The sequence below is a fragment of the Lepidochelys kempii genome, chromosome 2 (genome assembly GCF_965140265.1).
Source record: "Lepidochelys kempii isolate rLepKem1 chromosome 2, rLepKem1.hap2, whole genome shotgun sequence".
Classification (NCBI taxonomy): Eukaryota; Metazoa; Chordata; order Testudines; family Cheloniidae; genus Lepidochelys; species Lepidochelys kempii.
Window position 1 is genome coordinate 32,983,794 of NC_133257.1, and position 26,981 is coordinate 33,010,774.

General features: G+C 43.6%; 1 protein-coding gene across 4 annotated transcripts in view; it reads left to right on the forward strand.

Annotated features, from left to right (window-relative positions):
• Positions 1-11,384: 11,384 nt before the first annotated feature.
• Positions 11,385-26,981, forward strand: part of TMEM74 (transmembrane protein 74) — a 42,545-nt gene continuing 26,948 nt past the window's right edge. For 3 of the 4 annotated variants that reach the window (XR_012157109.1, XM_073330317.1, XM_073330316.1), the window contains exon 1: positions 11,385-11,487. Coding sequence is in view for 3 of the 4 variants with exons in the window: in XM_073330317.1 (XP_073186418.1) it covers positions 11,445-11,487 (43 nt within the window). In the remaining variant the exon portion in view is untranslated. Of the gene's footprint in view, positions 11,488-12,598; positions 19,781-26,981 lie in introns of those variants that run through there. The other variant, XM_073330315.1, reaches the window with a different exon arrangement.

Below are 26,981 nucleotides of genomic sequence, written 5' to 3' on the forward strand. Positions count from 1 at the left end.
GAATAGAAACATGACTGATAAGAAGAGAGAACACTGACACTAAAGATAATTTATAAGCCTTAACAGTGGAAGTATTAAATGCTCAGAAGCTCTGTGGGGCTCTGGTCTGCATGACTGCCAGTGATTTTAATGGGAGTTGTATTTAAAAACCTCATATTCCAATTTCAAAATATAGTGGATGAGTGGGACTTTTAAAGGTCTGAAAGCTCAGAAATATGGAAATAACAGATTAGTTCTGATCAAACCTCATTTGAGAAACAGGCAAGCAGAGTGAAGTCATAAACGTAGACATCCGAGACAGAAAAATTCCAATGGATAATCTAGCTCATCCGCCTTGGCCAGTTCAGCATTGTACCTTATAGTATATTTTCTACTAATTGGCTCAATCTGGTTTTAAATATTTTAAGAAGTATGGATTTATCCATCTCCCCTGAAAGACTCTTTAACAGAGCTCACTGTTAGGACCTGTTTTCCTGAGAAACTTTCCTTAGCCTAAACTTTCCTTTTCTTTAGTTATGGGCTCTTTTTGCTAAAGAATTCCTTTCCCTTGCTGGTTACAGCCTTCAAATGTTTGTACGGATAACCTACTGTGGTGGACGCATGCTGCTATCAGGATTTAATGGATAGGGCAATATAGTGTCAATGAGGAGACCTGGGGTGAAATTCTGGTCCCATTGAAGTCAATGGCAAAACTCTCATTGACTTCAATAAGGCCAGGATTTCATCCATGGGAAGAGATTTTGCACTGCATCTCTAAGGCACAGCAGAGAACTCTCCGTTCAAGGGGGTGGGGGAGCTGTGCTTTGTGCCCTCCTGTTTCTAGACTGCTCTGGGAGCTAGAGAAGGCCCTGGCATAACAGCCCTCAGGCCCTGATTAAGTTACAGCAGCTGCTCTCCCCTGACCTGTGGACTACAATGCTACTTGGAATCTCCCCAGTCTATGCTGCAACCCTACGCCAGGACTTACAAAGAGGTCTCAGAAGTCAACCTTATGGCTGTCCATTACAGTGCCCTTCCAGGAAAGCCTCCCTTTGAGGGAGACAAGGCTTTTAGATCTCAGTGTGGTGCTGACTTGCTGTTTGACCTTGGACAAATCACATGAACTCTCTCTTTCTGTTTCTGTTTTCCCCATCTGTAGAATGGGAATAATGATACTTTCCCCACTTTTTAAGATGCTTTGAAAGCTCTCGAAAAATATTACATAAAGAAAAAGTATGATTATTATTTAATTTTAATACAGACACATTAGAATATATTTTTCAGCATTATTTTCTATAATGTGAACGCAACTTCAATAGTTAACAGTATTCCTCAAACACTTTGCTGCATGTATATAAATCTTTGTCTAATATCCGTGATAACTCCTATAAAACCTCATTCTGTCACCAGCAATATATATTCTACTAAAAGCTGTGTGTCCTTGGCTTGTCAGAACTGCTGCCTTCATTTTCTTCTTTCACCCCATAGTTTTATGTGTAGCAAGCGTAAGAAGTATTACAGCAGCCATAATTATTTTTTTTCCAGATTCAATGTATAGAAAAATCACTGCAATCAGCTATTATTTCATAATATGTCTGGTTGTTTTGTTTACTAAGCTGTCTTCTTCCTTTAAAGTCCTTACAGCCTACTTTAATGTTGCTTGTTATTTGGTTTATTACTATCCTTTTCCTTTTCTTTTGATGCCACTCATTTTCAGGTGTGTTTCCCTGTCATGTAGCCAACATAAGAATGGCCCTACTGGGTCAGACCAAAGGTCCACCCAGCCCAGTATCCTGTCTATTGACAGTGGCCAATGCCAGGTGCCCCAGAAGGAGTGAACCTAACAGGTAACGATCAAGTGATCTCTCTCCTGCCATCCATCTCCACCTTCTGACACACAGAGTCTAGGGACACCATTCCTTACCCATCATGGATAATAGCCATTAATGGACTTAACCTCCATGAATTTATCCAGTTCTTTTTTGAACCCTGTTATAGTCTTGGCCTTCACAACCTCCTCAGGCAAGGAGTTCCACAGGTTGACTGTACGCTGAGCGAAGAAGAACTTCCTTTTATTTGTTTTAACCTTGCTGCCCATTAATTTCATTTGATGGCCCCTAGTTCTTATATTATGGGAACAAGTAAATAACTTTTCCGTGTTCAGATTCTCCACACCGCTCATGATTTTATATGCCTCTATCATATTCCCCCTTAGTCTCCTCTTTTCCAAGCTGAAAAGTCCTAGTCTCTTTAATCTCTCCTCATATGAGACCCATTCCAAACCCCTAATCATTTTAGTTGCCCTTTTCTGAACCTTTTCTAATGCCAATATATCTTTTTTGAGATGAGGGGACCACATCTGTATGCAGTATTCAAGATGTGGGCATACCATGGATTTATATAAGGGCAATAAGATATTCTCCATCTTATTCTCTATCCCTTTTTTAATGATTCCTAACATCCCATTTGATTTTTTGACTGCAGCTGCACACTGCGTGGATGTTTTCAGAGAACTATCCACGATGACTCCAAGATCTTTCTCCTGCTTCGTTGTAGCTAAATTACCCCCCATCATATTGTATGTATAGTTGGGGTTATTTTTTCCAGTGTGCATTACTTTACATCTATCCACATTAAATTTCATTTGCCATTTTGTTGCGCAATCACTTAGTTTTGTGAGATCTTTTTGAAGTTCTTCACAGTCTGTTTTGGTCTTAACTATCTTGAGCAGTTTAGTATCATCTGCAAACTTTGTCACTGCACTGTTTACCCCTTTCTCCAGATCATTTATGAATAAATTGAATAGGATTGACCCTTGGGAAACACCACTAGTTACCCCTCTCCATTCTGAAAATGTACCATTTATTCCTACCCTTTGTTCCATGTCTTTTAACCAGTTCTCAATCCATGAAAGGATCTTCCCTCTTATCCCATGACAACTTAATTCACGTAAGAGCCTTTGGTGAGGGACCTTGTCAAAGGCTTTCTGGAAATCTAAGTACACTATGTCCACTGGATCCCCCTTGTCCACATGTTTGTTGACTGCCTCAAAGAACTCTAATAGATTAGTAAGACATGATCTCCCTTTACAGAAACCATCTTGACTTTTGCCCAACAATTTATGTTCCTCTATGTGTCTGACAATTTTATTCTTTACTATTGTTTCAACTACTTTGCCCGGTACTGACGTTAGACTTACTGGTCTGTAATTGCCAGGATCACCTCTAGAGCCCTTCTTAAATATTGGCGTTACATTAGCTCTCTTCCAGTCATTGGGTACAATAGCTGATTTAAAGGACAGGTTACAAACCATAGTTAATAGTTCCGCAATTTCACATTTGAGTTCTTTCAGAACTCTTGGATGAATGCCATCTGGTCCCAGGGACTTGTTACTGTTAAGTTTCTCAATTAATACCAAAACCTCCTCTAGTGACACTTCAATCTGTGACAATTCCTCAGATTTGTCACCTACAAAAGACAGCTCAGGTTTGGAAATCTCCCTAACATCCTCAGCCGTGAAGACTGAAGCAAAGCCTAACATCTCCTTTTCTTTGTTCACCACCCTCATATTGCTCTAGTCTGTACTATGCATTCTGCATCCTCTGCTGGACATGCCATTGACTAAACAGTTTGAAGACTTAAAAAGCAATTATTGGAGGTGCATCCATAGTAGAAGTGAATGTGTGATGCGAACCACCACTTTTTGTACGAGTGATGAGAATATCCATCCTTGAGTGTGTCTGGAAAATGTAGATACTCATGTAATGTTGTGTCATGTCATGTACTACTTATGTCATGTAGTGAATCATGACACTTATGATGTGTAGCAACCAAAGCTGGACTGATGCAGTCCAGGTCCCTTGACAAAACCCCTTCATTCACGCCCATGTCAGGGACCTCTTTTCCATGCAGTGGCTGTGACAATGAGCCCCTCTTCCCTTCCTGGCAAGGCAGGAATAGACTCTTATCCCCCAGGAGCGGCAGTTGGGTCTCCTCTCCCCTTGGATAGAACAGGGGTCTTTTCTCCCAGCAGGCGTGGGTGACCCCAGGAGGGCCTCTAGTATTTACTCGAGCTGCTGGAGTAAATATCTGCTTTGGTGGGTTGACCAAAGCTCTGCTGGAATGGTGTTCTTAGGGTTTCCCAGAGTATGTTTACACTGCAGCTGGGAGTGAGCCTCCAAGCCTGGCTAAACAGGCTTGTGCTAGCTGGGCTCAAGCTAGCATGCTAAAAATAGCAGTATGGAGGTTGCAGCTCCAGTGAAGACTTGGGCTAGCCACCAGAGCTCAGACCCACAGGGGCACTCGATGAGCTTGAGAGCCCGAGCTGCGGCCAAGCCATAATGTCCTCTATGCAGCTATCTTTAGCTCTCCAGCTCAAGCTCCAGCTCTAGCATGAGTCTGTCCAGGGCTGGGAGGCTTGCTTCCAGCTGAAGTGTAGACACACCCCACAAGCCAAGTGGATCTTGCAGTTAACACCCCAGTGAGCTGCATGGGGCAGTTCATACCTCTCAGAGCCAGTGCAACTGAGCTTAGCTCTGTTACTAGTACTGTGTCATCAGCTGTTCCCTGAACAGGCCTTTGCACTCAGTTATTTTAGGCCTGGCCTACTCTACAAAGTTAGGTCTAGCTACTACATCACTCACGGTTCATGCCACGTCCAGTGTAGTTGAGCCGACCTAAGTCCCAGTGTAGACACCTCTAGGTCAACAGGAGAATACTTCAGTTGAGCTAGCTGCCATCTCCTGGACTTACCTGGAAGGATCTTTTCCATCACTGTAGTATGTATCTACACTACAGCAGCACAGTTGCATCATTGCAGCTGCACCCCTGTAGCATTTCTACTGTAGACATATCCTGGCTTAAATACACACAGTATGAATTCTATTGTGCACTTGTAGCCCAAGGTCCAGTGTACTTCAACAGCAGCCATGGGACCTAAAAGTTGTGGACTATAAGCTGCAGCATGTTGGGAGAACTTCCTGGTTCCTGCCAGGATGTACCTTCTGCCCCTCCCAGGAGGAAGTTTCAGCACTGACTGAAGCTGGGAGCATGAGCAGGCAAGCAGAGAGGAGGCTGCTGGTCTGTAATCCTGTTCTGTGCTTCCTTATGGAATAAAACCTTGTTCCTGGTGGTTTGTCTGAGTGGGTCTGGTCTGAGGTGAATACACACTGACACACAACGCAGAGCACACAGAGGAGCCTCAGGCCCAGTTTTCCAAAGTTGTGTAAAAAGTCACAAGGCAGACTTTCCCTATCTTGAACAACCTCATACTGGGCCAGTGAATAGGAGTGGGGCGACACACTCAGAGGTGGATGTTTGCAACTTTGGGGAAACCATCGCATAGGGAGTTGAAATGACTAGACCTAAATGTGGTGTACATGTCCATGTTATCTTGTGTGGGTCCAAAATGCAGTGGCTCTTGGCAGTACCAAATGCTGTAGTGCCATTCAAAGGATGTAGACAGGACTAACTGTTGCATCTGCAAAAAGCAACAAGAAAAACAACTAAACTAGGGGTGAGAATTCACAGGACAGGTGATAAAAGCAGAAAGAAGGGTGTGAATGAAAGAAAAGTATGGACAAAGAGCACCCTAGAAGAACAGAGCAGAAAGGCATGGGCTGTGTAAAACAGGTATCTCTTCCCTAATGTAAAGGGCTGTATTCAAAGAGATACTTTGCTATAAAGCTAGATAGAGCTCCTGATCCAGGGCCCCCCGCTTCCCATAGTGCCCTCATCACACAGGAAGTGCTCAGCACTTTACAGGATTAGGCCCCAATAAATCAGAGAGAAAATCCTGAATCTTGTTGGGGGGTTGCTTTCTCAGAATCCTTTTGTTGGTACATCTAACCTTCTTGGCAGCAAAAATGCCTTATCTTGCAAATTTCAGGACAAATCCTTCTCCTGTCAATAGTAATTCTCTCATTGCCTATGGGGAGTTAGATCAGAGACTGCTTCCACAAATCTGGCCTCTCTCCAGCTCTTCTTGTTTAGCTCTTCCTGATAACTAGAAGCTCTCTGGGCCAGATTTTTAGACGTGCTTAGGTGCCAAAAAATGCAGACAGGCATCTAGTGGGATTTTCAAAAGCACTTATTGCCTAAGGTCCACTAGATGCCAACCTGCATTTCTCAGGTACCTAAATACCTTTCAAAATCTGGCCCTTCGCTCACACTGAAGTTAATGAGAGTTAGGCACCTAACATGCTTAGGCCCTTTTAAAAATCCCACTAGGTGCCCATCTGCATCTTTATGTGCTTAAATACCATTAAAAATCTGGCTCTTTATCTCGATAGTGCTTCCTGATTTTAAGCCATTTATTCCATTCTGATCTATTTCCCTCTATCAGGAGTGCTAATTATCCACTTTCTCAGGCATGGGAAGCAGGAGCATTTAGCAAGGATTGAACTCTCTGTTTGACAGTTCTGGTGCAGCATTTTCCCCCCAGAAATATTTGCTCGTTGTGGGTTTTATAAATGCATGATGGATATACATTAGAGAGTGCAACCAAGGAAGAACTAAATAGCTTCTTTTTATCTATTTTTGCTTTATGAATCAATAGCTCTAGCACAGTACTGTGTTTTAAACACCTAGCAATGCCTGACACTTCTTTGAGTAGGGAGATCTCCAAATATTTGCTTGGTATTGTAAATACTGACGTCCTCTAAGCACAAAAATTGCATCACTTTATTCTCTCTCAGTGTAGACAATAGTCTTATTTTCCATCTTCAGAATTTTTTGCGGTCTTCAAAATAGTCTTGACAATCCTACACATAAATCTTGACATTTCTTTTCTAGTTGCTAAATTTTTCTCACTAAGCCTTGTTATTGCCTCCCTGCCCAATTTAACTTAGCGAATAATATGAGGAGTTCGATGCAAAAGGAACAAACAAAAAGCCATGGGCTGGCTTCTATATTATGCTCCAGTCTCTTTATGATGTACCAATCTGTGGGAACTCCCTATGGGGGAAATACCTCTGGCATGTTTTCTGATGATGCAGAGCCGGTGGAATACTCATATACCAGCTCCTCTCAGAGTCAGGGCGCAGGCAGCATTCTGGGGCAGGCGGTGCATGTGATCAGACTGTGCTTCACTCTGGCTATACTTAGCTGTGCACTGGTTCTTCAGGAGCTGCTACAGCTTGTTGTGTTCATGGGATACACCAGTGGTTCCCAAATTTGTTCTGCCACTTGTGCAGGGAAAGCCCCTGGTGGGCCAGGCTGGTTTGTTTACCTGCCGTGTCTGCAGGTTCGTCCGATTGCGGCTCCCAGTGGCTGTGGTTCACCCCTTTTCCGAGGCCCTGCCCCCACTTGCTCCATCCCCCCCCCCCCTCCATAGCTCGCTCTTCCCCACCATCACTCGCTTTCACCGGGCAGGGGTTGAGGTGTGGGAGAGGCATGAGGACTGTAGCTGGGGGTGGGGGCTCTGGTTTGGGGAGCCCGAGAGGGCTCCGGGCTGGGGGAGGGGATTGGGGTGCAGGAAGGGGGTATGGGCTCTTGGCTGGGGGTGTGGGCTCCGGGTTGGAGAAGGGGGTTGGAGTGCGGGGCAGGGTGAGGACTCTGGCTGGGGAAGCAGGCTCTGGGGTTGGGCCTGGGATGAGGGGTTTGGGGTGCAGAGGGGGCTCTGGGCTGGGGGAGGGGGTTGGGGTCCTGGCAGCGCTTACCCCGACTCTTAGGAAGCTTCTGCCAGGTTCCTGCAGCCCCTAGATGCGTGGGTGTCCAAGGAGGCTCCGCATGCTGCCCTCGTGCCCGCAGGCACCACCCCTGCAGCTCCCCTTGGTTGTGGTTCCCGGCCAATGGGAGCTGCAGAGCCAGCACTGGGGTGGGGGCAGTGCACGGAGCCTCCCTGGCTGCCCATGCATCTGGGGCTGCTGGGACCTCGCAGTCACTTCTGGGAACTGCACGGAGCTACGGCAGGCAGGGAGCCTGTCTTAGTCCTGGGCCCCTGCTGTGCAACCGATCGGATTTTTAATGACCCGGTCAGTGACCCTTTTCAACCAGGCATTCCGGTTGAAAATTGGATACCTAGCAACTCTATGAATAGTACTGGTCCCAGTACAGACCCTTTGGGGACACTACTATTTAACAAGCGACACCTGTCCCCATGTTTCTGACTTCACAACCAGGACTGCAGTAATTCCTGAACAGCAGCCACATGGTATTAACTCATTAACCAGAAATGAAGCAAAAGGTAACTCTAAATGTGGTACCGATCCTGCAGGTCTGAGCTGTTTCCATCTTATTAAGTCATCCAAGGAAGTATCTTATGAAACAAACACAAGAGGTCACAAATATTGCATTTTTAAAAAAGTGTAATGCATTTTTAAAGTGACATTTCAGTAGTACATGCTTGCACTGTTATAGCTGTGTTGGTCCCAAGATATGAAAGAGACAAGGTGGGTGAGGTAATATCTTTTACTGGACCAACTTCTGTTGATGGAGGATACAAGATTTCTAGCTACCCAGAGCTCGTCTTCAGTTCTGGGGAAGGAAGCAGAATGTCTGAGCTAAATACAAGTTGGGACAGATTGTTAAACAGAAGGGGTAACACGTGGGACACGGGCTCTTGAAATGAGGGCAGTTGAGGGTTAGATTGTTATGCATAAATGGCTTGAAGTGGGAAATTAAGAGTAGCAGGCAGTGATTTTATATTTACATACATATGGACAAAACTTCCAACACTGCAGGCACCCAGTGGTGGGACCATGTGCTGTGGGAAGGGATTTTAGGGTTTTCCTCTCTCTGCTCTACATCCAGACCTGCTCCCCTCCCCACAGGGTCCCTAGGAGGGAGTTGCCATTGCAGGCTGGAGCAGGCAGGAGCACAGGGACCAGGCACCCCTGCCCAGCGTGGTCAGCAGCACAGGTTCCCTCTTCTCCCGTCCCTCCCCAGTGCTGCTGGGCTGCTAGGGGTTCATTTCAGTACTACCAGCCCTTGGGTGCTACTGCATCAGAGACCAGCCTCTCCACAGCCAGCTCTCTGTGCCCCAAGATAGAATGGGACCATGAACAGCCTCCCTTTGGACAAGTACAGCCCAGCTTGAGTTGGTGAACTGCAGCATAGGGAAGGCAACTGCTTCCCTCACTCTGCTTCTTTCCCCTCGCTGCTGGCTATGGCTTTCCATGGCACTAAGAGGAGCTGCTGCGGGTTCCAGCATGAGGGCAAAATGGGACCAGATGCTGGCTGAGCTCCCTCCAGAGCTCCTGCCTCTCCCACCCCTTTCCTTACCCCTTCACATCACAAGAAATTTGCTAGAAGTTACAGAACTGGGCCACGGTGGGTTACTTCAACAATCATCAAGGTCACTGGTCTCATCTCATACAAGGTTCAACTGACAAGTTTGGCATCGCCATGTCAACCAGCTGAGAAGATGCTCATCTCTGAGCAATATTACTCCAGAGGAGCCTTCAGATATGCGTCCTCTAGAGCCAACCATCATTACCACCTCCAGTCTCTGACACTACGAGTTCATCAAAGCTGCTACTCAAAGGGGATAACACTCCTGTCTCTCCAGGGGTTCATGCTGAATCAAAGTCACCAAAGACACCTGCCCCGCCAAGCATCCTAGAGATACCACAGTGCAGGTGAGAATAGCCAGGATGGCTGGACAAGTATTTTGCCTAAGGTGTCATGTGTGCATAGCGGGTGCTGTAGTTTTATGTAGGGGAATGCACTCACCCGGGGAGCTGCTGTTAGTTACCGCACGTTGCTGTCTGGAGATGAAGGGAATTGCTCAGGATTCAGTTCAGCTTCCTCCTGGCTAGGGGGCAGTTCATCTGTGGTCTTCCTGTTCATGACAAAAACAAAATAAGAGAGTTCATTATTACCGCTGACTGTGAGTGATTCACATGTGTTCCTCACCACACAAATACAACGGTAGCACAACTTTATCTTTCATAATTCAGAATGAGAACACAGGATGACACAGCTGACTGCTCCCTAAAGCAGAGAGGCAAACTCATCCCACCTTACTTTAAGTTGGTTCTCTGCAGCCTGGCTGCTGAAAGACTCAGATCACAGAGCTCCCTAGCCTGCAAGCCGGACCAGGAAACCCATTACAAATTAACGTTTTCAATACAACACACAGCAGAGCATAGGTTGCTCTGATTTGCACCAGGGATAGTCAGGCAATGACCACTGCCGAGACTATGAGAGCCGCACAGGAGGCTTTAAATCACATATACATTCCACCCCTACTTAGCACAGTTTGGCCAGAACAAAGAATCCAGCCCTCTGTGTTGTCAGTCTATTTCATTCAGATGTAGTAGTAGATTCCCACAGCCAGGCCTACTTATCTCTTTAAAGCAGATTTTTTTTTTAATCTAGGCTATTATTGTGCTACCATCATAAGTCTCATAATAAGTCCATTGGTCCCATCTCTTACTCCGTGTTGTCTTTTGTGTGACAAATGTTGCTTACTTCTCACACTCATTTGACGAATCTTTTAACCAGCTCTTATTTGTATGTGCAGAATATGTGTTATGCATTCTGCTTTCCACCTCCACACCTCAGATCTTTCGCAACAATAATTTATATACTTTAAAAAAAAATGCTGTTAACCCTTTTCTAACCACAGCCACCAAAGTGGGAACAAGAAACATCAAGGGCTGGACTGCAGCTTTGCCATTTTACCTGTGCATAGGGTGGCGGTGATGCACTCACAGAAGGAATTGTGCCTCAGAAAGGTATGATTACCTCCCTGTTTCCCCCCTTGCTCTAGGGAATAATAGTATATTATTTGTCCACACCAGCAACACAGGTTGGTACATGATGGGGCGGTCATGATGGGTGGGACTGTCCTTACCCTGATACCGAAAGTGTGTAACCAAAAGGTGACCATGTCTGTCAGAGCATCACTAGCTCTTGCGATTTTATCATGAGTCCTATGATATTTGCTGTTTTTCTTAACGTCTCAACTCCTGGAGCCCTCTTGGTTGTGGAGAAAAGCTTGAAACATGAACCCCAAAGGCTCAAAACACAAAAGGAACCCAACATTTACTTTCATTGTTTTAAATCTCATGACTTTTAAATCTCATACGTTTTGGGGGCCTGACTCATGGTTGCTGACTGCTCGGGTTTGATAATACTGCTACCCACAGGGATATTATTGGATGAGTGGGAGACCCCATAGCCCTCACTGAAACCTAGAGGAACATTTTGGAGCGGAAAAGTGGCTCGCTGCTGTTGTTACTTAAACAGGGAGGACTGGGTAAATGGCTAGTGTGTGGTGGTTCAAGTTGAACAGAGCCCCTTCCCTGGCCCTCTCTCTTGCCTCACTGCAGGCAGCCAGAACAGTCCCCTTGTATAAAAACTACATCTCCCAGAAGGCAGCCTGGGTGCCCCTCCCAGCCGGCACGCTCTCTCCTCTTCTCCCTCGCCCCCTCCCCAACCTCCGGCAGAGGCTGCAGGGCGGCGGAACGTGGAGGGCTCCAAGTGCTTCTCTATCAGACTTTCACAGAGCAGCCTAGGAAATGCAACAATCATCCGCCAAATGGATGCAAACAGAAGAGAGAGGTAAGTGCGCCGGGAATGTGAGCATTCTGCAGGGAAGACGAGCTGCGGTCTGTGCAATAGGGCTGGGTTATCATGTCTGCACTTGGCAGTTAAAACCCTAAAAGACAGTACGTCTAAAAAGATGCTTTTATCAGTTGTGTCACCCAAATATACTTGAATCCAAATACTCTTGGATTATGTAGCTTGCGTTTTATAACTCAGTAGATTCCTACTTGGACAGTGCAAAGCCCCATGACTGAGCACTGTCCAGTAGAGATTTTTAAAACAAAAACAAAAAAACAAACCTATATATATATTTAGTTTGTAGCAGAAATTTCTTTAACAAACAGAGCATTTGGCTACAAGGTTTTTTTTGTTTTTTCCTTTTCTTGTTATAATTAATTAATCGTAGATGGAGAAGTAACATCCGTCTTTGAGTCATCAGTCTTTGAGGCATAATTTCATTCCAAATGCTCTTAATCAAACTGGAGATCTGCTATAGGAAAGCACTGCTTTCCCCCGGGATTATCAGATTTCCACCAGAGAATATAGATCCTGGATTACTGAGCTACATGGGATTTGCCTGTATCTTTCTAATTACATTGTGAATCTGAATTTAGGCTTCCTTTTTAAAAAAGAAGAGAAAAGAAGAAGTTGTGTGCTTTTTATAAATAAAATGATAACTCTGTGCTCTGACATTTTTATAGATGATAACTATGATTCTCCTTTTTTTTTATATTTTAGATGGCTTATTGCCTTAATTGGATATTGGTGTCAAAGGTTGATTAGAGTCCCTAATAGATTTTGGATCTGCAAGAGGATTGCAGTTTTAAACACTTGATTAAAACAATCGCATTTGCTATTTTCCCCTTGAACAGTTGTGAGAGGAAGAATAATATATGATGTTTGTGTTACTTTCCTGTTGGTTTCTTAATGCATCATGAGGTGTTTATTTTACCCCTTGCTGTTTCATTTGCAGACTGAAAAGAAATACATGTCAGAGGGAATTTGTTTAATCATTTAGCAACTGAAACAAGCCATATCCCTAGCAAAAATATTGGTTAGTGGGTAGAACATTGCTTTGAGGCAACAACTCGTGTACCATGTTATCACTTGATTGTATTATTGACAGAGTTTCCTGAAGCATGGCTTAGATTAAAAGCCGCAGCTTGCTAGAGAGGAGTTCTGATGGCTTGTATGGAGCTTCTGTACCTCACCAAGAAGGGTAGGCGATCGGATCTGTGCAACAACGTGGACTGGAGTTTGCAGACCCCTCCCTACGAACAGCAGAGAGATGGGGACGATATGGGGGCTAGAACAGCAGCTGCGGTGGCAGCTCTCTGCTGCGATAGGCACTGCAAGTCTACACAAAGGGCAGCCACAGCAGGTCCCACCCAAGCACCCCTTTCCTCCACTCCTACCCCCTCCTTCTCCTGGCAGCATGCAGCAGCATCAAGCAGCATCCAGCCCTGCTGCCAGCCAGCTCACTTGGATGGAGAAGAGGAAGCAGAAAAGAAGAGAGCCTGCTGCTGTGCCCAGGAACTGGAGACATCGTTTACTTATATGGATGAAAATGTCAATCTGGAGCATACGAGAAATGCCCCTTCTTCTGTGAAGAGTTGCTACCAGGTTCCCCCTGCCCAGCATAGCTCCTGTACAGAGATCCCACCCGAATGGGCTCATGATCCTCCCTCCCTGATCGCTGAGGAAGAAGATGATACTGGATCAGAAGCTGCTTCAGGGAACTCTATAGACTATGGGTTCATTAGTGCCATCTTGTTCCTGGTTAGTGGGATTTTGCTAGTTATTATTTCCTATGTGGTGCCCAGAGATGTGACTGTGGATCCTAACACTGTAGCAGCCAGGGAGATGGAGCGACTGGAGAATGAGAGCGCTAGAATCGGGGCTCACTTGGATAGGTGTGTGATCGCTGGGCTATGTCTCTTAACTCTGGGTGGTGTGGTGCTGTCCAGTTTATTAATGATGTCTATGTGGAAAGGGGAGCTGTACAGGAGGAACAGATTTGCATCCTCCCAGGAATCTGCAAAGCTGTATGGTTCTTTCAATTTTAGAATGAAACCCAGCACAAATGATAATACACTAGAGTTATCATTAGTAGAAGAAGATGCATTTGCCATAGATAATTAGCACTGTCATGATTTTTAAGGCAGTATTTCTACAGGAAAATATGTTCTATTAAAGAAAACAAATACAGCTAAAGATAGGTAGTAATGCAGTTTAATTGCCTGGCAATACATGTCTTTCCTTAAACTCTGTAACTGAATGTTTGCATTATATGGACATTTGTTTTTTAAGGAAAACCTGCTGGGATAATGTAATCAATATAAATGACACTTTCTTATCTAAACCACTGAATAAAAATAAATTGGTGATAATCAGGTTCCCCAGATCTCCTTTATACTGTTTTTAAAATATTTCCCCCTATTTAATTTCTTCGTACCCAATACAAAACACTATCATCCTGCCATGTTTGAAAGCTGTTAATTATTGCAGCCTACATGAGGATTATTAACAGTCTGCTTGGTAATATAGTAAGGGAGAGACCAAGTCTGGCATTTAATCCCAGCAATTAAGGGTGACAGTTTTTTATACTTTCTTTTTTAAACTGACCCCTTTTTTTTCCTGACATGAAAGCCCAGAAAATACCAGTAGTTCATCATGTATTCATTGAAAGCACAGATGTCTAATTTAGAATTGTCCACCTTCCAATTCACAGACCTTCAGTTTTCTCCAAGTAATTGTATAACCAGTGATGATTATTAAAAATGTGAAGTATGGGTGTGGTGCAGGGGAGTGAATAGCTCAGGCCATGGGTAATAGGATAAAAAGGGCCTTTCACCTCTACATCAGCAGTTCAACTTTACTCCAGATCGGCAGTGACTGAAAATAGTTAACTTGTGATGGCTTTTTTGTGGCCTTTGTGAAATAAGTCTAGTTCCAAATGGACAGATGCCAGGGTAGAAAAACTGCCATAAATTGTCACCAATTGACCTCCTTGTTGGGAGTCTCAAAAAAGCCAAAGATTGAAAGAGGATGAAGACGGAAACCTCTCTTCCAACAGAGGTTTGAAGCAAGTTGTTGGGCTGTGAGTGTGCTGAGGCTGCCTGTGTCAGACCCGTTCTCTTGAAAAATAGATTTTAATCCACTAAGGCTGCCAACTGTGCACCTTTCACAACCAGTGACAAAAGAAAAAGGAGCTGCGTTCTACATGGGTCAGAGCAATAACTTTCTGTGCTCCACCAATCAGCAACCTACTTGATATTTTAAAATATTGACTTCTACAAACAATTGTCAGAAAATAAAGGTTAGATACCTAGCAATCAGACTGCCTGGGCACTGAGTTCATAGAGTGTAGTAGCTGGTCAAAGAAAGGTGATGTTACCAGTGAAGTCTGTGTAGCACAATGGCCAACGATTAAATGCTGCGGGAATTTACTTGGATGTCTGACATCTTCAATGGAATGCTAAAATAGATGTGATTTTTGTACCTTTGCTTTAAGGGAAAAAATGAAAAATGTTGTTGGTCAGTAGTATGATTTTTTTTAATATACACTGGTTAGGTATAAGCTGATCCACTGGCAAGACCAAAGAGTAGCTAAGGTATCTATCATCTGTTCACATTGTCCCTGACATTTTGGCCATGGAGTTTTAATAGATATTCATAGCTTGACTGCCACAGAATTGCCTGCCCCATGCATTAAAAAATCATGAATCAGCCCCCTCCCAACCCCCCAAAAATCATGACATTGGTTTAAAAATGGAGGATTTCATCTTAAATATTTGAGGGATTTTATTTGCCTTCTAAGATTTGAGCCTTTAGGGTGCCTTCAAGTCACATTTTCAAGCTTCTCTCCTCAGCCATGAGGGACAGAAATTTACTTTCTTTTTTGAATGAAAGTGGAGATTCTCATGAAAACACTTGACTCCAGGAGCTAGGGCTGGAAGAAAAACACCAAATAGCATGAGACTCCTGACAAAATAATCAGAGAGCTGGCAACACTCTGAGTACTATAGTTCTTGGGCCTGATTCTCCACTGCTTTGTGATTTTGCACTGGTGTAAATGACTGTAATAATACCTAGCTCTTATGGAGCTCTTCCTCCCTAGATCTTAGTGTGCTTTACAGAGGTGGGCAATATCATTATCCCTATTTTACAGATGGGGAAACTGAGGCACAGGGCATTGACGTGATTTGCTCAAGGTCACCCAGAAAACCAGGGACAGAGCTAGAAATTTAATGCTGGTCTCCTAAGTCCTATTCCAGTATGCTGTTCACTAAACCACGCAGTCTGCCCTCCACAGGTTCAGGGTAACAGAGAATCAGCCCCTCCTTGTCGGATTCTGGAGTCTAAGATTTTTACATTGTCACCTTGGAGACTGGCCAACAGGCTGTCAATTCTCAATCTTGCATGACTAGTGAAGATCATGAATGCAACCCTTTGCTCTCACATGAATAGTAACCCACACTGATAGTTGCACTGTCTTTGCAGAGCATGTTCACAGTAAATATCTGCTTTGAAACACAAGATGTTCTTATAAGCAGATTGACAACAGTTTATGACTCAAAGCAGGAAAGGGGGAAAATAAACTTGAACTGTGCTCTGCTAATGGGCCTTCCCAGGCTCTGATTAATTATGTCTGGTGATCAGCTTGTCTTCTATGGTCTTTCTTTTAATGCTGCCCCATGTGACTGGAGGGAGGATTTAATTCAATATGAAAAGTATGGAAATCCCTTCCTTCGCACCTCTATTTTGGTGGGTAGCAGAAGGGCATGATGAGGGAAAACACTGAATAACCTATCGTTAGCTGGCCTATTATGCCTTTCCCTCTGGCTGATCATGAGACAAATGCAGGACTTGTGTTTGGTATTCACTCCTTTGTGGTTCAGAGAGTTGTATGTGCTTGCTCTGGGATTCCCCTCATACAAATTTATGCAGTTAAAGGTTTGGACAGCCTAAGAAATCTATTTGAATTTCCAAGGTGCCCACTGATGTAGCACCCAGAAGGATTGGAACACATTCCTGTCTTCCGCTGTTTGCATACTGCGTATCTGTAAGGAATGCCATGTTGTGCCGATGCTTTAATGTTGGCCCTGCAGAGAGCTGGCACTTCAAGTCTCAAGCCATGACTGCCCTTCTGTGGGTGTCTACACTGCACACTAAGTCCAGGCTCTGACTCAGGGTTGAGCCCAAGTCTGTCTACCCAAATCTGTCTGGCTTGGGTCAGCAAGTACTCAAGACATCAGTCCTAGGACCCTGCTAGGCGGGTAGGTGAGCGCTTGAGTCTCCCGGTGACTCTGGTCCAAGTCCTGTCATTTTGAAGTGTGGACACGTGTTAAGCCGCAGACCTGAGTCAGAAGATCTGCGTAGCGCTGTCTGGATGCACTAGCACAGCTATGAGACCCAGTCCAACAACTGTAAATCCAGGTTTACAATGCAGCTTGGATGCTCAAATATGGGCTTGGAAACACTGAGTCAACACGCCTATGTCCCACAGACACGGACTTAGCGTGCAGTGTAGACTTTCCTCAGTTTCATTGCTTGGCACTTATGGGAGCAGATTATAATGCAATTGTAACGAATGCACAAAGGGAGGAGTGTGTGTTTGGAGAGCTTGCATTCCTACAGCCATGTGGATGTGCTATCATTAATCCAGTTCTTATCAGGATTAGCTTTCTAAACTCAAAAATAACTCTCCTTATGTGGAGGTAGAAGCTGTTTTGGCCCATTGGAATCGGGCAGAATGGTAAGTGGAGTCACTGAGAATTAGAAGACATACAAGGAGGCTGCTTCCCCTGCTCATCTCTTGCTCCAATCTGCTACTGACTCATACTAGTAGCAGGTAACTACCCAAACAGTGCTGACTCACCATGATGGTTGGAGGTGTGGCATTCTGTCCGCCCCTGCGCTGCTTTTTAGGGATGGCCATGGGAGTAGTGTGGGCCCACAGGGCTCACTTACCCCTACGTGTTCAGACCTGAGGGCCAGTGAAGACTCAGAGGGAAGATGGGTGGAGGATTACAACTTCCCCTTACACTGCTGAGTGAGCTTCTGAGGACATGATGTGGCCCTTATTGAGAAGCCTGAGCAGGCAGACCCTAACCAGATTTCTTCTACTGTTATTTGTCCATAGATGGTGATAGGGTGAAGAAACCTGTGTTTTTCCCACTGATGCTAGCCACTGTAGTGTGTCACACTGAGTGTGATGAGAGCCCTTAGACTGGAGAGGAGTCCAACTGGAAGTGCTGCACTCTGACTTTTCAGTCTTACAGTTAAAAAGTCTAAAAGAGAAGCTGTCAATTTTGAGCTTGGATGGATATATTTAAATTTATTTTTTAACTATACATGTGTAAAATTGGAGTGCATATTATAACGGCAGGAAGATCTGAAAAAGATCACCAATTTTTGAGGCTATAAAGATCACACATTTTTGTAAGAACCGTGGCAGGCCTTATTGCAGATTATTAGCACTAGAAAAGAAAACACTCCCTTTATTGTCAGCATATTATTAAGTGAGACGTTTTCTGACACTTTGTAAAAGCATTTCACAGATCATGAGTGAATTATTTTAAAATGAGCCCACAGGTTTTCCATGAATGTTTTAGGCAGAGAAGCCAACAAAATGGTGTCTATGCACTGCACAATTGGGAGAAATCTGGAAATTTAAATAATATAATCTATGTGGGTTTTTTTTTTTTGCTTTGGTGTTACTGTATAAAGGGGAGGGGAAGCTTCAGGAATAGGAAATGCAGGGGGAGGTAGGAAACAGAACTATTCGGATTTCCCCATGACCCATATTGAGATAGGCTGGAAGGGGTTGGTGGTGATATAAATGAAGCCTGTCACTTCTAGATCGCTAGTTCTAGTAGAGTACAGTATGGTAGTGACCCAACAGTTCACAATGGAAAAATGTTCACATCACAAAAATAGCCACCACAATTGGCACCCTTGCAGGCAGACTCAGCAGAGGGTCCAGGGATTGGCTGGGTGAAGAGAATGAATTATTGCCCCATTACAGACAGAAGCGATTTCTCCTGGTCTGATTTGAAGCACATTGATGAAGCAGCATGGGGGAAGCTTGCTCTCTTGTTCCCCATGCTGTACCTAATGTAAGGATTGATAGAAAACTTCATTCTTCAGGGATGTAAATCTGGCACTTTTCCTGAGGGCCAAATTCATTAGGGCTGGATCTTAGGAGCAGGCCTGAGCAAAGGGTATTGGTAAATTTGGGAAGAATTGGACTCAAACAATACCCTCCTTGCTGCCTCCTCACTCTAAGGGTACATCTATCCTGCAGTCAGAGATGTGACTGCAGTGCATGTAGACATACTTAAGCTAGCTTTAATTTAGCTAGCTCTGGTACCAACAGAAGTGAAGCCTTGTCAGCACAGACTTCATTGTGGGCTCGCCGCCTGACTATGTATCCAGGGTCCCGGGTGAGCTTGTATAGTATGTCCTGCAATCACCATCCAGCTGTAAATTGTTACCCTCTTAGGGTATGTCCTAAGAGGGTAATAATTTACTCCTGGTCTACACCAGCAAGAAATGATGATACCTGCTCCCCCTCTCCCTCGTGACACCTCAGCTGTGCTGGCCATCTGTGGAGTGGAGTCAAGACTCTGCCTAGTCCAAGTTACTCCCCACCTACCTGCTTACTCCTGTATGCTCAGACCCAAGTAGCCTGTTTAAGGCATTAAGAAATTCTTTCTTCCCCTTAGTTTCCTGCGTGGGTATGTGGTCCAGACCACGATCTAACCCTGAAAAGCTAAAAGGCAATGAACACAAAACTCATTAAAGTATTAAATGGCCATTAAAACAGTCCCTTGCTGGTTTTTTAGCCCATCAATTACAGACATGTACTAATCATTTAGAAACTGAATAACCCCTATTCCCTCTACCCCTATAGACGATCACCAAAGAAAGAACTAACACAAAATTATCCTTAATTCCATTATAAGTTTTGGTAACCTTCCTGTTTTTCCACAGACAACCAGCTTTACTGTCTCACTGCCATCCTCTATAGACAGAAGAATTAATTTTAAAATCTCTCCTAGGAATCTCTGTTGGGTTGTTGCTGTTTTTAATATGTTTACAGTTTTTAATCTTGATAATCCTTTTAAAAAACTGTCTGTAATAACCAGTGTTTACCAAACAGGAAAGTAACTGATTTAATTTTGTAAATCTGCATTTTGAACTGCTAAAGACAGTGTTAGTTATTGTGAGCTTTTCAGTAGTGCATCTGATGCCGCCTTATAACAGTAATAGTGTTCTGTACAGGTATAGAATAAAAAAAAATTGCAACATTAATCTTTCGTTACTATTGTTTCTGACCTTTGCTGAAACTGCATATAACAGCGTTGTTTTCTCTCCATGCTGCCAAACACATCTGGTTAAAAGGATTGTTTTCAGTAACATTCTTCCTTCACACCTCTATTTAAGGCATGATCCCACACAACTCCCATTGGCTTGAGTAATGTCACTGATTTCACTGGAAGCAGGAGTAGACACTTAAGCCCAGCACAAACAGATGCACACTGACATGTAACATGGGTCATGCCTTGTAACATTGCTTCCAATAATTTCTGTGGCTTGCCCAGGCATGGATGTATGGCCCTATCCTGCAGCTTTTACTCTACTAAAAAACCAAATAGGAGTGCCACTCCTTGATTTAGATTCAAATTGGAGCAGGGACTCTTCTTTGTTACTTGTTTGTACTGTTTCCCTGTTTTCACCCAAGTGGTTAGTCAAAGTTTGGAGCCCTGAGGATATTCCAGTTGGGAGTAGAAATTGGTGATAAATAATTCTTTGATATAGTTTTATTTACTTACAAAGAATGCAAAGTCCTGTTTCTTTGAATGAAGAAGGAATCAAATAGCAGCAAACAGCTTCTTTTGCTCACAGCACCAAAAACACTCTAATCAGCCTGCACCCTTGACCCAAAAAACCTTTCCCCAGGTTTCTTTCAGACACTGTGCTTTCAGCTGCTCCTTCCAGCTGTCACTCTCCCAGTTTTTGTATGTTCTGCACCCCCATCCACCACTCAACCCATAACTAGGTTCCACCTAGCTCATAAAATGATGGGTCTGTGATCCTTGACAGGGGTTCCTGGCTTCTACTGCAATAGATACCATAACATTATCCCCTGGTGTAACTCTGACCTCAGGAGAATGGCACTAGGGTTACATTTAGCTCATTTTGTACATCCTATGGCAATTAAGGGTTAAGGAAGTTGGTGTATTTATAGATATGACAATCCATCAGCTTAAAGACCTAGAAAGCTTTTTAGTGAGAAACAAATACTAAGTTCACTTCTACTGCTCATCTAGCTCTGGTCTCCTTTTTACATTTGAAGGACTTTTCCTAATGTATGCTATTAAATGGAACTCTTTATTTTCTGGGCATAACTGCTCCAAGGTCGGAAACACTGCAGACTGCAGTGACGTGAGCTATCTCTTATTCCTGTCTGAATCAGCGGATGTTATTAATTTGCATCCTTTTAATAAAAAAAGGCAAGACAGAAATCTTGTCTTTGAAAAGAATCTGCTTAATATTTTTTTTTAAAAAATATGATACTTTTTTCTGGACACTTAGTCAAATAATGCACATTTTTATTAATTTTAATACCGTGACTCTGCAGAGATGCATATAATTTTCTGCTCACTTCTGGGAAGATTCTTCCACCTTTAAAGATGCTACTCAGCATGAGTATTCTGAGCAGTTCCATTGAGATTGGCTGGGCTACACATTTGAGAAACTGCTCACCAAACTGAGAAAGGGAGTTGCAATCTGACCCAAAGTATTTTCCAAAGTCTGTGGTCCAGTTTCTGCCACCTTTACAATGACTTGTACTTTACTCTGCATGGACTCCCATTGGAATGTAGGGGACTACTCAAGAAATAGCATAAATAGCATCTCCTAGCTCTTATAGAGCACTTTTCACTAGTAGATCTCAAAATGCTTTACAAAGGAAGCAAATATCATTATTCCTATTATATAGATGGGGAAAATGAGGCACAAAAAGGTGAAGTGATTTTTCCCATGGTCACCAAGTAATCTAGTGGCTGAGTCAGGAATAGAATCCAGGCCTCCCAATTACTACTCCAGTAGTCTATGAAAAGGGGTATCCTAAGATGCCCCTAAAGCACCTGAATTAAAGAAGAACTGCAAGTATTTGCAATTTTTATTAAAGTCTTCAGTTTTCAGAGCATGTGCAGCAGCAAACTCTTCCAAGCAAAATCAGCCCAAATCATTAGAGTCCTGCACGGATACAAAATTTGTATCCACATCCAATCCGCGATCTGCAAACGTGGTCCACGGATATCTACAGATTTGCAGGACTCTACAAATCATGTCTGGCTAAAGCTTGCAGTGAACTTCTAATTAAGTTTTTCATTTGTATTATGATAAACTTTTAATATTTCAAAAAAATCAATCTGCTTTCATTCCAATAGTAAAACCTGCATTTTTACATGAGCACATAAAATTTCTCTGTTCTCAGAAGTCACTACTTTGATGGATTTGTACACAGGAAAACTCAGCTATTGTTGAATAAAACATTTCCAGAAGCAAAATTGATTAAGTCCCTTTTGTAGAGAGAAAAATCAGTTCTTCCCATTAAAGGTATCTTAAAATACGTTGTTCAGCTAGAAATGTAAATAAAGTTTCTTACGAGTCCCGTACTGCAATCTGTCTATTAACAAAACAAGACTGAGCTGGTCTCTTTATAATGAAAAAAGATGAGTTCGGTTCAAATCAAACATAAAGCAACATCTGCCAAACTAAGCAAAGCAACTGCACTGGGATATTAATAATGCCAAGTAGCTTTTTTGGTGTTTTGGTATTGCCTTCTTCAAGGATTAGCTGTGTACTCAGGAAGAATTGGTAAGGTTGGTGTTGCGTCCTAACTGATTAGGAGCTTCTGGAATGAATCACACAGATGCTGTATGTAGTTCTAAAGTAAGATTCCACAGATCACTGGTTGAAGCCTGGAGTTAAGGGAACACAGCATGCATAAATGTCTAAATGACAATGAGAACATCCCCATGCTACAGCAAGAGCTTCTCTTTCTGTTGGAGAGTATTGTTCAGCAAGTGAAAGAACAATGCTGGCATAAGCAATGGTGTAAATTTGACCACATTGGTCAACCTGTGTGAGGACTGCTCCTAATCCAACAGGTCAGGCATCTACTAAAAGTTCAGTTCTTTTTAGTGGAATCGAAATATGACATGAATATATCACAGGTAAGGGATTTCGTTAATTCCTCAAATGCATTTTGATGTTCATCTAATCAAACCCATATTTGGTCTTTCCTGGTTAACTCTCTCAGAAGCTGTGCGATAGTTGCTAAACTTGGAATGAATCTGCTACTGTAATTTGCAAGCCCTAGCAGGCTATGAACTTCAGTGGGGTTTCTGGAACTGAGGCGTGAGGAATGTCCTTCACTTTCTTAGGATCCACTGAGATGCCATCTTTGGAGATTATATATCCAAAAATTCTAATGTGGGTTTATTGTACTCACGTTTATCTGGGTTTAACATGAGATTCTGCTCCTGCAGTCATTCAAAAACAGCTGCTAGTAGAGTGTCATGCTCTTCAGATGTAGTGCCAAATACTAATGTCATCACTCACATTAAGAACTCCAGAGATTCCAGCTAGTACCTCACATATGGTGTTTTGAAATATTTCTGCAGCTGAAGAAATGCCAAAACTGAGTCATTTATAGCAGTGTAGACCCATGTGTGTCATGAAGGTTGTTATGTACCTTGACTCAGGATGGAGCTCAAGTTGCTCCCTTCAGATCTGCAATAATGTCACCTACAGTGTGGGTGATGTGTCATTCATGGTTGATAGATCAATTGGGTAAACACATATCCACACAAATTCAGATTTTGCCTGGTCGCTTTGGTTTCTGGGCCACTACTATAGGGGAGACCCCTGTTGTGGGGCCTTCCACTTGCTCACGGAGGTCAAGATCTTCCAGGTGTGCTAACTCTTCTTCCATTAGCTTTCTGACATGGAAAATAATGCATCTGTATGGTAGAGCTATGAGCTGAACCATGTCATCAATGTGTAATTTTTATTTCCTTTCTCTTCAAATTTCCTGTTTGTTTGAGCATGTCCTTAGGAGTTAATTTAGCCTGTTAGGCTGTACCATTTGGATCACCTGAATCAGTCCTCGCGCCCTTGCTGTGGCATAACTAATCAGTGTAGCTGTGATATTAGTCACCAGGTACACTGAACTGGTAACAGACCTATCTTAAATACAAAATGAGCTGAAAATACACCACAACTTATCAGTGAATCTGGATTTCCATAGGCACATACTTTTACTGCTGTCAGTTGTAAAAACGGTTTATGTGGTATGGGTTTAGACACACTTTGTCCTTCATATTCACGGATGCACCAGCATCAGTTAAAACTTCGGTCTTGTATCCTTGTATGATGATGTGGCGTCATGGCTGAACAATCACAGAATCACAGAACTGGAAGGAACCTCGAGAGGTCATCTAGTCCCAGTCCCCTGCACTTGTGGCAGGACTAATTATCTAGACCATTCCTGACAGCTGTTTATCTAACCTGCTCTTAAAAGTCTCCAATGATGGAGATTCCACAATCTCCCTAGGCAATTTATTCCACTGCTTAACCACTCTGACAGGGAGTTTTTCCTAATGTCCAACCTAAACCTCCCTTGCTGCAATTTAAGCCCATTGCTTCTTGTCCTATCCCAGAGGATAAGAAAAACTGTTTTTCTTCCTCCTCCTTGTAACAACCTTTTACATACTTGAAAACTTGTGGTACCTTAGAGACTAACAAATTTATTTGAGCATGAGCTTTTGTGAGCTACAGCACACTTCATCGGATGCATTCAGTGGAAAATACAGTGGGGAGATTTATATACATAGAGAACATGAAACAATGGGTGTTACCATACACACTGTAAGGAGAGTGATCAGGTAAGGTGAGCTATTACCAGAAGGAGAGTAGGGGGGAGGAGGGGAAACCTTTTGTAGTGATCATCAAGGTGGGCCATTTCCAGCAGTTCACAAGAACATCTGAGGAACAGTGGGGGCGGGGAGGGGAATAAACATGGGGAAATAGTTCTACTTTGTGTAATGACCCATCCACTCCCAGTCTTTATTCAAGCCTAAGTTAATTGTATCCAGTTTGCAAAATAATTCCAATTCAGCAGCTTCTCGTTGGAGTCTGTTTTTGAAGTTTTTTTTTGTTGAAGAATTGCAACTTTTAGGTCTGTAATCGAGTGACCAGAGAGATTGAAGAGTTCTCTGACTGGTTTTTGAATGTTATAATTCTTGACGTCTGATTTGTGTCCATCTATTCTTTTACATAGAAACTGTCCAGTTTGACCAATGTACATGGCAGAGGGGCATTGTTGGCACATGATGGCATATATCACATTGGTAGATGTGCAGGTGAACGAGCCTCTGATAGTGTGGCTGATGTGATTAGGCCCTCTAATGGTGTCCCCTGAATAGATATGTGGACAGAGTTGGCAAAGGGCTTTGTTGCAAGGATAGGTTCCTGGGTTAGTGGTTCTGTTGTGTGGTGTGTGGTTGCTGGTGAGTATTTGCTTCAGGTTGGGGGGCTGTCTGTAAGCAAGGACTGGCCTGTCTCCCAAGATCTGTGAGAGTGATGGGTCATCCTTCAGGATAGGTTGTAGATCCTTGATGATACGTTGGAGAGGTTTTAGTTGGGGGCTGAAGGTGACGGCTAGTGGCGTTCTGTTATTTTCTTTGTTGGGCCTGTCCTGTAGTAGGTAACTTCTGGGTACTCTTCTGGCTCTGTCAATCTGTTTCTTCACTTCAGCAGGTGGGTATTGTAGTTGTAAGAATGCTTGATAGAGATCTTGTAGTGTTTGTCTCTGTCTGAGGGGTTGGAGCAAATGCGGTTGTATCGAAGAGCTTGGCTGTAGACAATGGATCGTGTGGTGTGTTCTGGATGAAAGCTGGAGGCATGTAGGTAGGTATAGCAGTCAGTAGGTTTCCATTATAGGGTGATGTTTATGTGACCATTGCTTATTAGCACTGTAGTGTCCAGGAAGTGGATCTCTTGTGTGGACTGGTCCAGGCTGAGGTTGATGGTGGGATGGAAATTGTTGAAATCATGGTGGCATTCCTCAAGGGCGGCATTTCCATGGGTCCAGATGATGAAGATGTCACCAATGTAGCACAAGTAGAGTACGGGCATTAGGGGACGAGCTAAGGAAGCGTTGTTCTAAGTCAGCCATAAAAATGTTGGCACACTGTGGAGCCATGTGGGTACCCATAGGAGTGCCGCTGATTTGAAGGTATACGTTGTCCCCAAATGTGAAATAATTATGGGTGAGGACAAAGTTCAGCCACCAGGTTTGCCGTGACATTATCAGGGAAACTGTTCCTGACGGCTTGTAGTCCATCTTTGTGTGGAATGTTGGTGTAGAGGGCTTCTACGTCCATAGTGGCTAGGATAGTGTTATCAGGAAGATCACCAGTGGATTGTAGTTTCCTCAGGAAGTCAGTGGTGTCTCAAAGATAGCTGGGAGTGCTGATAGTGTAGGGCCTGAGGAGGGAGTCTACATAGCCAGACAATCCTGCTGTCAGGGTGCCAATGCCTGAGATGATGGGGCATCCAGGATTTCCAGGTTTATGGATCTTGGGTAGTAGACAGAATACCCCTGGTCAGGATTCCAGGGGTGTGTCTGTGCGGATTTGTTCTTGTGCTTTTTCAGGGAGTTTCTTAAGCAAATGGTGTAGTTTCTTTTGGTAACCCTCAGTGGGATCAGAGGGTAATGGCTTGTAGAAAGGGGTGTTGGAGAGCTGCCTAGCAGCCTCTTGTTTGTATTCCAACCTATTCATGATGACGACAGCACCTCCTTTGTCAGCCTTTTTGATTATGATGTCAGAGTTGTTTCTGAGGCTGTGGATGGCATTGTGTTCGCACGGCTGAGGTTATGGGGCAAGTGATGGTGCTTTTCCACAATTTCAGCCCGTGCACGTCAGTGGAAGCACTCTATGTTGAAGTCCAATCTGTTGTTTCGACCTTCAGGAGGAGTCCACCCAGAATCCTTCTTTTTGTAGTCTTGGTAGGAAGGTCTCTGTGGGTGGGTTAGTATGTTGTTCAGAGGTGTGTTGGAAATATTCCTGGAGTCGGAGATGTCAAAAATAGGATTCCAGGTCACCACAGAACTGTATCATGTTCGTGGGGGTGGAGGGGCAGAAGGAGAGGCCCCGAGATACGACAGATTCTTCTGCTGGGCCAAGAGTATAGTTGGATAGATTAACAATATTGCTGGTGGGTTAAGGGAACCACTGTTGTGGCCCCTTGTGGCATGTAGTAGTTTAGATAGTTTAGTGTCCTTTTTCTTTTGTAGAGAAGCAAAGTCTGAGGTTGTAAATGGCTTGTCTAGTTTCTGTAAAGTCCAGCCACAAGGAAGTTTGTGTGAAAGGTTGTTTTTTATGAGAGTATCCAGTTTTGAGAGCTCATTCTTAATCTTTCCCTGT